The sequence below is a fragment of the Vipera ursinii genome, assembly GCF_947247035.1.
Source record: "Vipera ursinii genome assembly, chromosome: 13".
Taxonomy (NCBI): Eukaryota; Metazoa; Chordata; class Lepidosauria; order Squamata; family Viperidae; genus Vipera; species Vipera ursinii.
This window is the reverse complement of record NC_139526.1, coordinates 19,578,783-19,590,514: the sequence shown is the minus strand read 5'-3', so window position 1 is coordinate 19,590,514 and position 11,732 is coordinate 19,578,783. Positions and strand designations below refer to the sequence as shown.

Here is an 11,732-nt window from a genome sequence, read left to right as displayed (position 1 = left end):
TGTGGCTGAAAAGTCGTCTTCTCTCTCTCCTTCATACGCTGCTTCAGGCTGTAATGGGGGAAAAAGGTTACTGGGTTTCAAACTTTCTCGTGGAGGTGGTGCATTCTGGCTTCCCAAAGGCTTAAAGCATGAGACAAAAACCACAGCAAAATTAATAAAGCGTGCAAGTTGACCCCTTCTGGTTTGGGGTACCATCGGCAGCTTTCCTGCTTCAGCAGAGAGATCCTCTGCAGCTCAGGGGCTTCTGGCCCAGGCAGCCTTTAGCATGGCATCAGGTGCCCAGGTTGCTTCTGTTGCCTGTCAGCTGCTGTCTGGCGGCTCTGGGGAGGGCTTGGCTGAGTTGGCACCTGCACTCGGGATGCTCCCTACAATTGTCTCTGGGTCCCATCATGGCCTTCCAGGCCTCCTCTGGGCAAATGGGGGGGGGGAAGAGTCGATTCTGGCTTTGAATTTCCTTCCCCTCCACAGACACACGTAACATACTTTCTAAGTGGAGATGGTTTATGTGGTTTGGATTCCTGTTAACAAATGTAGTTTTATTGTAAGCCAGGCCAATTTGTCCTTGTGTGGGACAGTCCATTTCAGGAAAACCAGGATGCTTTGGGTCACCTCGGGCGCATCTAAGCCAGTGACCTGGATAAGCCCTCTCTCTGAAACACAGCTGGTCCCAAGTAGATCCACAGATGAAATTAAGGGCAATGTAATTGGTGTGACCTATTTTAATACCATCCTTCCAATGTTTGAAGGACACATTCTGTACCGCTGAAAGATGGCCCCTCCATGTTCAGAGGCAGTCTACTCCACCGGCTTCCGGAGCCTCTTGCCAGCAATTGCTGACAGGAACCCAGAGATGGTGGGTGTCTGCTTTGACCCTGCAAGGCTGATCCCACATTCTCAGCTCCGCTCAACTCACGTCGCCCTTCCAAAGCTCAAGTGAGAGCTTCCAGTTACGGTGGCTGATCTCTCTGCTTCCCCTTTATGTTTGCAAAGCCAGGCTCTCCATCTGCAACTACAGGGTGGCCCTTAGCGCCATGTTCAGCAGTGGGGAAAAGCGGCTCAGGGGTGCTTTTGGTCAGCCGAGCCCTGGGCTGGTGGGTGTGCACAAGCTGCCCAGGACCACACCAGGGACTGCAATGTACTTAAGTAAGGCCCTCTCTTTACCAAGGAAGGAGAGCTGGGCTGTGCAGCTGCGTGGCTCTCCGTTGCGACAGGCCGCCTACGCTGGGCTTGCCACCTGGCCAGGCAGGACGAGGTCCAGATTTCGAAGCCCAGCCAGAGCAGCAGCAGGACTGCCCAGGCCAGGGGAAACCCCCAAGTCGTTTCTGAGATCCAGCAGAAGCCTCGTGAGCACAACATGTGCTGGAACGGGGACAGCAGGCTTCCCTCCGGGCACGGCCCAGCAGGGCCCTCTTTTCCATCTGCTTCCCGAGCATTCCGGCTCCGGAGGGGGGGTCCCCCACTGAGGTCCTTCTGCAGCATCAGGGAACCGAGCACCAAGGCTGCATACGCAGACCTCATGGCCCCCCCGGGAAGCTGCGTCCTCTCTCCATCTCTATAGTTGTGGGGTGGCCAGTGCGCCAGACAGGGGCCAAGGCTCCTGCCTGATGGATCACAATAGGTCCCCTCTGGGAGCGGTTGCTAAGAGACCTGGCTTTGGTGCTGGGAACCTGCTGCTTGGCAGTGGGAATGGATGAAGGTTCACACACCCTCCTTGCCACCAACTTCCACACCAGACTCCATTTTTGTTCTGGCACAATTTCTCTCGTGCCCCAACCCCTCTTCAGTCCATGGTTGGCACAGCCAGGGCAATAAGAACCAATATCAGAAGGGAGAAAAACCTAATTCATTTTTATTTCAGCACAAAAAAGGGACTTTTGAGGTACAGCTGCGCATGCTGTAGAAGACAGCAAACATCCAAGGCCTCGCAGGGCAGAAAAATGAATAAAATCAAAGCCTTGGGAAAAGGGCTGCTGGTCAGCCCAATGGACCAAGCCTGCCTCCTCCAACCGAATGGTCTCCGGACACTTTGGGGAGGGAGGCCGTTCTGGGGACAGAAGTGAACACAAGAGGGGACACCAAGTGCCTACAGTGCCGTCTGCACCCTTCAAGGGCGGAAACCGCTAGTTTCAAAGCTCTGAGCACGAGGGTGCAGGCCAGCCTCGCTCGGTCTCTTTCCACCACAGAGGGGAAAGCTGGAGAAGAGCAAGCCTGGGTGACGCCCCACCCTGGGCCAAGCGCTTGGGGCGGTTCCTGCCTGACGAGGGACTTGGAAGGCACAGTCGGTGAGTGATGGGCTAAGGAAAGCAGGCTGAGAACCTGTGAATGTGTGAAAGACACACGGAAGCCACACCAAGCCCAGGTTGCTGCAAGTCTGCCTGCTGTTGCCGCTCTCTGGGGAGCCCAGAGCATCCCCCACCCTGCACAGAGCAGTGAGAAGTGTCGTGGGGAAGAGGGGGCAGCCAGGGGCGCAGCTTGAAGCGGGAGCCCCCGATGGGGCCTCTGTGCCGGCCGCCCTGCAAGAGAAGAGCCGGAGGGCTCCAGTGCACCGCTTGAGTCCTGAGCAGCCCAGCAAAGTCACGTCTTGGCCAGAAGCATCTCCTCGATGCCCTTCTTCCCCAGCCGATAGCGGGCCAGGTCCTTCCGGGTGACCAGCCCCACCACCTGCAAGTCAAGAGGGGCACACGTGCTCAGGCTGGGCAAGCAGCCCCCCCCCATCTCAGGGCAAGGCCATGGGCCCAGCAACTGGAGGAGCAGCTCCCTGCAAGAGACACCCCTCCCCCTGCTCCTTCCCACACCCAAAGGACCAGAGCTGGGGGCCTACCTGGTTCTGATTGTCCACGACCACCAGGTGGCGCAAGCCCAGCGCTCGGAAGAGCTTGAAGACCCTTGGGAGGGAGGCCTCCTGCAACCAGAACCCAGGCCGGTCAGGTGGAGGGAAGCCGGCGTGGAGGCCAGCAGCGTCCATCCAACTCCTTCCCTCCAGCGGCCTGTGGCCACCCAGAGGTGGGCCCTCTCCCCTGCAGCCAGACAGGCCCAGAAGCGAGATGCCCCTCCAGCCCCCTGCCACGCGTGGCCATAGCCTGCCCACTGGGAAAGCCCACGCTGCGCTCCAGGCCCCTTCACCTGTGGCACGGCGTATGGCGAGGGGTTCATGAACTCGCTCAGGTCCATCATGCACTCGCGCTCATCCTGGGAGACGTGGATGGACTGGATGGGGGGGAAGCGGGGGTAGGCGTCCCGGAAGTCCTTCAGCTTCAGCCGACGCTGCCGCAGAGACAGGCTGGCCCGTTCCACAAAGACCTGCAGGAAAACAGGAAGCATTCCTGGGGGCAGCCCACTTGGCCCAGGCCGGAGGGAGCAGACTGCTTCCCCTCCTAATCCTGGCCCTGAGCTCCCCTGAAGGCCTGGCTCGGGCGGCTGGTCAGGAAGGCCCTTCTCTGCCACAGCATCTGCGCTTCCCAAGCCCCGCCAGCTCCCGCTGCACCCATCGGCCAGACCCCCTGCTGCCCCAATCTGGCGCACACCTACCTTGTGCTTCAGGAGCACAATCAGCTGAGAGCGCAGGATCAGGCCTCGCAGCCCCATCGTCTGCAACAAGAGAGGCTTTCCTGGTCACTGCAGAAATTGGGGTTGTTCCCACCCGGACAATGGGGAGGTCCGGAGAGAAGGGAGGCCCATCCTGGCCCAACCCTCCGCAGATGCTGGATGCCATGTGGTGCTGAGGGTTCCCTCACACACCCACACCCCTGCACTTTTTATCCCAAGTGCTGATTTGGGTTAAAATATCCGAGAAGGCCTTGAGGAGACAAATCTCCAAATCTGGGAATAAAAGGTATCCAAACTGTCCTGCCATCAGCAAGCCCCACCTGTCACGGCAGGAACAGCCCCCTGGGGTTTCAGAGAGGGCCCCAACCCCAGCATCGCCCCCAGAAGCTCCTCTGCCCAATTGGGGTGCCAGCCCATGCCGGCCACTTGCCCACCTGGTCGCTGCCAGGGGTGCTCTCGACTACGGGGAAGCCGTTGTGATTGGAAGCCGTGTCGCTGAGGATATCCACGATGGTCCCCACTTTCTCGCTCTGCCGCAGGCAAGTGACTGGGGTGCTCATCACCTGGCTGTAGGGAGGAAAGCCCAGACTCAGACTTGACCCAAGGGGAGCCATTGGGGTCCAAGTGGGAAAGGCTCTCAGCCAGAGGACTGTTTTTCCCACCGGGAACCCTGGGAAGTGGCCCTCACCCATCACAGGGATGGGAGGGGCCTCCTTCCACCACACTGACCTCTCCAGCCAGACCTCAGGGAGCCCAGCGAGTGCCAGCTGGTCAACTTACGTGGCAGTGAACGAGTGTGAAGTGACTGGTGCCTCCCAGTGTAAGAAGGGGACGCTCTGGAGCTGGATGTGCATATCATACAAGCCCTGGAATGGGGGGAGGGGGAGAAGACCTTGAGGCCACGAAGGGCAGTGGGTTGGGGGCCACAAGCAGAACGAGCCCCCGGGTGTTTCTGGCCGACATTCTCCAAGCTTTCCAAAATAATTCTTTTTGGGGAATTGACAGTCCTGCCAGGCAGATGCTGGAAAGTCTGTGCCGACAGTCGGGAGGGGAAACTGAGTCACAGAAGGTCCCATCTGGCTGAGTCATGCCAATGTGGCCTGGAGGTTGGCGCCATGGGATTCCCTGGGATAAAATGCTTCTGGGTCTCTTGACCTCCCGCCTGAGCTCTTCAGGGGTGCAGCCCCTCACCTCTGCAAAGAAGTCCCCCACGATCTTGGCCGTCATCAGGACCAGCATGATGGGGAACCCATAGGTGACGTTGCCCGTGGCCTCCATCATGATCACAGTCAAGCTCAGCGTCATCCTCACGATCCCACCTGGAAAAGAGCCCCCGCTGGCACTTCTCCTTCCTCCCCCAGGCCCTGCTGCCTCGTCAGGCATGATGGGCATTTTGGCCACCAGGAGCCCAAACAGCCAGGAAGGTCCCGACTTGTCCAGAGCTATTTTCCCACCCAACTGGACCCAGCTCTTGATCCCGCCAGAGCGACAGAAGGCCCAGACTGAGGGCCCCCCCTCGTTCTGGCTCTGCTCCTCCCAAAGGAGCCAAACTTAACACCCCCACCCGCACATGCACATCTGAACTGGGCTCTGCGCAAGCAGAGCCGGGCCCCTCCCTCCCCTGTGGAGGCCTTGGAAAGGGGCCCACCGCTTCTGCACTCACCCAGCTGTGCTGCTGCTCCCATCAGTGCGTACTTCCCTGGGTCAGCCCTGATCTGGAAGCCAGAGAAAAAGCAGGCAGTGGAGCAGATGGGCGTCTCCTTTACCCCTTGAGTCCCCACAGTGCAGATGGAGGGAACTGACCCCAAGATCAAAGCAGCCCAGATACACATCCTGGGCTCCAGCCAGCCCCTGCAATGAAGCTGGCCTTTCTGACCCCCACCCCCAAGACCCAGAGTCTCAGGATTCTCCCAGGCCTGTGTGGAAAAGATCCCCAGGCTTACCAAACTGTTGGGAATGTAGGACAAGGAAATGCCAAAGAGGCGTCCCCAGGCAGCACCGATCAGCAGGGAAGGGATGAAGACGCCCGCAGACACCGTCAACCCGTAGGTCCAGCAGGCCAGGAAGAAATACACCAGGGTGAACAAGCCCAAAGTCATGGGGTCATAAGTGCCTAGGGGGAAACAGAAGGCCCTCACTCCTCTCCCTTCCAAGAGAAGGGGGGGGGGTGAGCTGGGCCCCGGTAAAACCCTGATGGCTGCTCAATTGCAGAAGACTGAGAAGGCCGGTTCTGCTTAGCGGCCATCGTGGCTGGCAAATTGTGCCTCAGGGTTGACGCAACCCAAGGCATCAAGGCAGCTCCTCATGCCCTAGTTAAGACGATCCCTGCTCAGCCCTGTCCACCTCTGTTGCGGCAGAGGCGGCTGACCTGGAGGGTCGTGGAAGAGACGGACCACGCTCTTCTCGGGGGTGTTGAAGAAGGCAGCGGCCATCGAGTTGTACTGCCCATCAGGGCAGAAGAGCTGGTGAAAAGGGGAGGAAGAGAAGAAGCTTGTTACTCTCGTAACGGGGAAAAGCAGAAGCATGAAATTCTAGTGGAGCCTCAAAACTGAAGAGGACGCTTTGAACCCATGGCCAGTCTGGCAACTCCTCTCCCCCGCCCGCCCCTCTGCATTTAAAACTCCAATCCTGCTTGCTGAGCTGTTTGCCCATCTGTTGACCCTAAGCCTGGGGCCCTTCAGCAACAACTCCATCCAGCGCAACACCCCCCCCCCCCCCGCAAGCCCCTACCTGCAGGGGGTAGGCCATGCTGTTGTCCTGGAGAGGCTGGCAGTCTGTGGAGCTGTAGATGAGGACAAAGGCAATCGCTGCCGTCACGGCCCCCACCAGCACGGACTCGACCACCTGCAGGCACGGGTGGTGGATGTACCTGGGGAACCCGGGGAGAAAGGCAGGTAAACCGGAGGCTGGATGGGAGAGGCCAGAATCAGAGGCTGAGCCCTGCCAAGGTCTCACCTGATCCGGAACATCGTCAGCCAGTAGTTCAGAGCATTGAACATGGCACCAAGGATCCCCCCTGCAGTAGGAACGAGACGGAGGCAGGTCAGAAAGGGCCCCAGCATGGGCCCCAGAGCTCTGCCTCTAGGGCTCAACGCACCCCTGCAGGATCTGGAGAGCCCAGAATCCCCCCCACCTCTCCTGCTTTCATCATCCCGGCTTGGCCCACGTTACGTCTACAGGCCTCAGCCATGCAGGCTTGCGGAGGACGGCTTGCTCGTGAGCAGCAGGGGAGGAGGCCGGAGGTGAGAAAGCACCCCTAACAAATGGCCCCCGTATTTGCTGGAGACTTCACAGGCTGTCAAGGAGGGCACAGCCGCATCGCCAGTGGGGGCTCTTCCCCAAAAGGCCGGTGGACAAGTGAGGCCAGCCGCGGAGTCAGCCAAGTCAGTTCTCCAGGCCAAAAGGGCTGCTTACCCAACACACCAATGAAGATGAAGATGGGGATTTCTTGGAACGTGTACCCCATTTTCTGAAACAAGGAACAGAAAGATATGAATGCCAGGAACGCTGGAGAGAGCCTGTGGCCAAGGACCCAGCAACTGCCTGGCACTGCCCTTCTACCCCCAGCAGCAGACCCGCCGCCCACCATCCGCCCACCTGAGGGGCAGCAGCAGCCAAAGCAGCTCGAGGGCTCCACCACTTGCTCCGTTTCACAAACTCACAACACCAACCCACAACCCCCCGGCAGTGCCCAGGCTTCTCTCCCCCCGGAACAAAGGGAGGCCAGATAGCTCCGGCTGGGCCTGGAGTCTTGCTGGGAAAGGCCAGCTGGGAAGGATGGGATGTTGGCCCTACCTCGGAATCGAACCTGCCAAAGTTGATGAGGCCGGGACTGGAGAGGTCCAGCGGGTTGCCCTTGTAGACGCTGAGAATGGAGTTCAGGGTGAAGGTGGAGATCATGGAGGCAAAGAACTGCGGGGGGAGAGAGGAGAGGAGGCGGGCAGCAGTGAGGCCCTCGGGGGAGCTGGGCCCCTGGGCACAGCCCCTTCCCCTCCTCGGCACTTACAATCCGCCAGGTCAGGAACTGGTTCCAGAAGGAAGCGCCTTCTTCCAAGCTGAAGAGGACCCCACCTGTCAAGGAGGGGAGGGGGCACAGGTGAGCAGGCACCCGTTCCCCAGGGCAGGGCCCCTGTGGCCCTCACTCTGCCCAGCTCCTCTCTTCCTAGGCATCCGGAGAGGGGCCCCGTCTTTGCCAAATGGAGGCTTAGGGAGGGAGAAGAAAAGCTCTTTACCAACAGGGGCCCCAAAGGCCGCTGAGACACCGGCAGCAGCTCCGGCCGAGACAAAATCCCGCTTCTCCGTGTCCCTCCGGAAATACTCAAAGATCTGCAGGCCAACAAAGGGAGGAGTTTGTGTCCAGGTAGGACACGCCTGGCCTCTCCCGCCCAATGAAGCTCCCAGGCGGCCCCCCCAAGGCCGGCTTCTTCAGCCCAGACCTAGCAGCTCCCACACCACACCCAGATCTTGGGGGGCGAAGCTACTGACCCTAAAGTCCCTCTTCAAGGAAGTCGAGCGCCCCTGAGAAACGCCAGCTGCAATGACAGCCCCCGAGTGGATCATCGGCCCTTCCTGGAGTGGAACGCAGAGGGGTTAGAGAGGCTTTTGGACAAGGGGGAGCCCTGGGAGACGGAGCCTGGGCAGAGGAATGCTCTCTCTCCAGTTGGGAACACCCATCCTCACTTACTGCTCCACCCGAGCCAGCAGCCTGGCATCCATCACGCTCCTCTTAGCCATTTCCCCCTCCCTCGTGGGACTCTCTGCGCCAAAGGCAGGCATCCGGTCATCCAGGGTTGCTGGGGGGAAGCGGCAAGAGGACTCTTTCCCAGCACCCCCTGGCATCAAATCAATAGGGCAGCTCGTCCTTTACCTTCCCCACTGCCAGGCCTCCAACCACGGAGAGGATCACGCCACAGACTTTAACCATCAGGGTCTGCAAGGGGAGCACACAGGATGCCGTGGGTCAGGGCGGCGCTCTCTCCTTCCCGTGTTAGGCAGCCACAGGGCCGAGCAGGTCCAGACTCGACAAGAGCCCAACCCCAACCCTTGCCAGAAGGGATGGTCCTCCCTGACTCGCTGCGGCTTGGCTGCCAAAGCCCCCAAACTTGGAACGCCACGTGACAACTCTTCCTCATCAAAGCAGAGTCGGTTGGTTTGTGTTCTTGCGGAGAACTACAACACAACAAAACTCTATGCTCCTGACCTTCAGCCGAACCACGTGGGGGATCTTGACTCCATTCAGGTAGCACTTGATCTGTGGAATTCCACTGCCGGCGGCCACGGGCTGCAGAGACAAAGCACTCGGTCACGGCGGCCCGGCTGCCACCACAGAAGGTGTATGCAAGCCGAGCGAGGCCTCACCTCCAGAAATGCGACAATGATGGAACCGGCCATCACAAAGCCTGCGTTCACAGTGGCCCAGAGGAGCAGAGAGAAGGAGAGGCGTCCCGTCTCAGTGAATTTGTCAATATCTGAGCAAAAATAAGCTTAAAGGAAAAGCAGACAGATGCCGATTGGGGTGAGTTTTTTTTTAGTTTGGCATCCATGTTTATAGATCTGGGGGGAGGTATGGAGGGGGAGGAGAAGGAAAATGTCTTGGAAGAGGAGGAATTCCCCCACAGCTAGACCCCCCCACCCACTTGCCCCCTTGCACCCCTCAAGGATACTGCCCTTCACCAGTTTGTACTTGAGTCCAGCTAAGGTCTCCACCATGATGTCGATGAAGCAGGCAACCAGCCCGGTCAGGATGCCGATCATGGCACAGATGAACCAGCGCTGAATTTCCACTGTCTGGAATGCCTGTATAGTTGGGGGGGGCAGTGATCAGAGTCCAGCCCCCGCTTCTCAGACAGTCTTTGATGTTTGCTGCACAGCGGTCCAGAAGGCAGCATGGCCACTGACAAAATAAGGTTCTAGATCTGACGTTACCTTTACCTGCAAGCCATTAACGTGGGCAAGCCCAGGTCTCCCTCCTTTTTCTATGCGGGTGGGCTTCTCCCTCCCCCACTTTCAAGGCTCAGCCCAGCCCTCCGCACCCTCCCTCATTCCTGGCAGAGCTGATTAGGACTGGGGACCCAGAATTCAAAGCTAACTTTCGCTGCCAGAAGTCCCTTTCCAGTCTCGGCCACAGGAGCAGCTGGGAAGCCAGGGAGGATCACCCCGAAAGAAGGGGGAGAGGATCCCAGAGCTGGGGCTGCAGCAGGGAGAGCGTCCACTGGTTTCCCCTTGAGGTTCTTCAGGTGCACAGATCCAAGGAACGTAGCCGATGGTTTGCCCAAGGGATGCCCAGGAGAGGCGGGCTCACCGTGTGGTTAATTCTCTTCTCCTCTTCCAAGAAGAGCTGGTTCTCACAGTTGTCATAGTCCAAGCTCTGCAGGGGGCCAAAAGGTGGAGAACCCCTTCAGGAGAAGCGGACACCCCCAGCCCAGCTACAAAGCGCCAGCTTTGCCTCCGGCTCACTGGAAGAACGGCTCCCTTTCCAGGGTGACCGCAACCCCGCCCCAGGCCCTTCTCGGGAAGAACAGGGGCACTCACTTCGTACTTGAGGGAGAGAAGCTTGTCGTTGTGTGGAATCTCGCTGGGGAGGCACCGAGGGGCCTCCATTTCCTGCAAGGACCCAGAATTCAAATCAATCAAGACTCTGGATTTAGCCACATTCTGTTGCCCCCTCCCTCCCACCAGATGGCTTGCTCACCGTGCTCTCGTGGTCCCCGAGATCCACGTTGCTGAGGCGCCCAAATCGCAAGGAAGACGAAGAAGGGCTCAGCTGCAGAGGCAAAACACATCTGTCTTGCTTGAGCTGCCCAGCTCCTTTCGGGGTGAAAGGATCCAGGGCAAACACACTTTATCCCTGGGAAACCCAACAGCTCTGCAGGCAGCAGGGCTGTTTTATCAACAGCATGTGGGTTGCACGAACAATTATTACATTTCCCTTTTCAGCCCTGAGTGTGTGACCCAGCAGGGAATGAAAAGCCTCATTCTGCTGCACTGGGGGAAGGGTGGGGGGGGAAGAGGAAGGAAGAGCAGAAAAGTCACGGGAAACGGATTCACAAAGCCACTGCAAGCCTGTTGCCTGTGCCCAATCAGACTGCGCTTGGGGCATTGGAATCCCGGCCATCCCCTTTGTGCCCCTCTCTGCCTTCTTGGATGAGGGGTTTGTTTCTGGAGAGGCCTCAAATGGTGACTGACACAGACAACCTTTTGCCTGTCAGCTTTGTGGCAATCTGTGGCAGTTTCCAATAACTAGCCTGCTTTGGCTATGACCGAAGGATGCAGGACAGGCAGATTGAAATGTTTTCAATTTAGAGCAATATTTTAGGTAATAGAAGGGCTGTTTCGTGTAAACTGTTGTACATTGGTAGTGTCAACATGCTGAAAAATAACCAGAGCTAGCCAGCTTTCGGAAACTGCCTATGGATCGCCACAAGCTGATGGGCAAAGGATTGTCTGTGCCACTTGGGGCCCCTCCAGAAACAAACCCCTCATCCCAGAGAGTACAAAGAGTGGTACAAAGGCTCCCCAGGAATGGCCGGGATTCCAATGCCCCAAGCGTTGCGTGACTGGGCACAGGAAACAGGTCTGGGAGGGATTCCAGGAGCGCCACTGGATCGCCACCGGGCATCACGACAGGACCACGGCAGCCTCTCCCAGGCCCTCGCTCCCAGAGGCTGTTTGGCGCACTTCTCAGGCCGCTTCCCTCTTCTGGCTGAAGAATGTCCCTGCCACCAGTTTTGGATGCCAGGGCTTGGAGGACGGCTGTCCCTTTAGCTATGGGCAAGAGGCTAGTCTTTGCTGAGCCCAGGGACCCCGGGCCAAGGTTGCTTGGAAGCCCAGGCGTGCGCCATTCACTGTAGGGGTGGGAAAGGCATTCTACACACGCTCAGAAATCTTATGAAACGCTCCTGAAGGCTCAGATCCCCCAGCCCCGCTTGTCCCGGGGTCAGGAGCCCGGCTGGCCGCGCCTTAGGCTTCTCCCCGCCCAGCGCTAGACTTCTCCTGGCCACGGAGGCTCCGCCAGCCTCACCTGCCCGCTCGAGCCGTTCAGCAGCGGCGTGGTCTCGCCCCGGCCCTCGGCCTCTCCCTCCCGGCCAGACCACGACACCCGGGTCGCCACGTTCGCCATCGCCGCTCCGCAGGCCGGTCGACTCCAGAGCGAGCGAGCGAGCGAGCGAGCGGCGATCATGTGACCT

General features: G+C 58.9%; 1 protein-coding gene across 4 annotated transcripts; it reads right to left on the bottom strand.

Moving 5' to 3' along the window:
• Positions 1–1,831: 1,831 nt before the first annotated feature.
• Positions 1,832–11,711, bottom strand: CLCN7 (chloride voltage-gated channel 7). 4 transcript variants are annotated; one of them, XM_083373080.1, is made up of 25 exons: positions 11,567–11,711; positions 10,238–10,309; positions 10,078–10,149; positions 9,848–9,913; positions 9,210–9,342; positions 8,905–9,014; positions 8,747–8,827; positions 8,414–8,476; positions 8,032–8,115; positions 7,779–7,872; positions 7,553–7,617; positions 7,342–7,458; positions 6,961–7,015; positions 6,502–6,562; positions 6,277–6,415; positions 5,915–6,008; positions 5,490–5,692; positions 5,210–5,261; positions 4,738–4,865; positions 4,327–4,412; positions 3,981–4,113; positions 3,529–3,588; positions 3,124–3,300; positions 2,822–2,902; positions 1,832–2,661 (listed from the first exon to the last, which is right to left on the bottom strand). In XM_083373080.1, exons 1-25 carry the CDS (start codon positions 11,663–11,665, stop codon positions 2,575–2,577), a joined length of 2,412 nt encoding a protein of 803 aa, XP_083229206.1. In that variant the 5' UTR covers positions 11,666–11,711; the 3' UTR covers positions 1,832–2,574. The 4 variants fall into 4 exon arrangements, with proteins under 4 accessions (XP_083229206.1, XP_083229207.1, XP_083229208.1 ...); XM_083373081.1 differs by having other exon boundaries at positions 5,490–5,659; XM_083373082.1 differs by having other exon boundaries at positions 6,277–6,328.
• Positions 11,712–11,732: the final 21 nt, after the last annotated feature.

Coding starts and splice junctions, on each gene's coding strand:
- CLCN7 (XM_083373080.1), bottom strand. CDS start 11,665: ATGGCGAACGTGGCGACCCGGGTGTCGTGGTCTGGCCGGGAGGGAGAG. Junction 8,116..8,413: donor GAGGCCTGGCAGTGGGGAAG/GTAAAGGACGAG, acceptor GTTCCACTCCAG/GAAGGGCCGATGATCCACTC. Junction 4,866..5,209: donor GGGAGCAGCAGCACAGCTGG/GTGAGTGCAGAA, acceptor GCTCTTTTCCAG/GTGGGATCGTGAGGATGACG.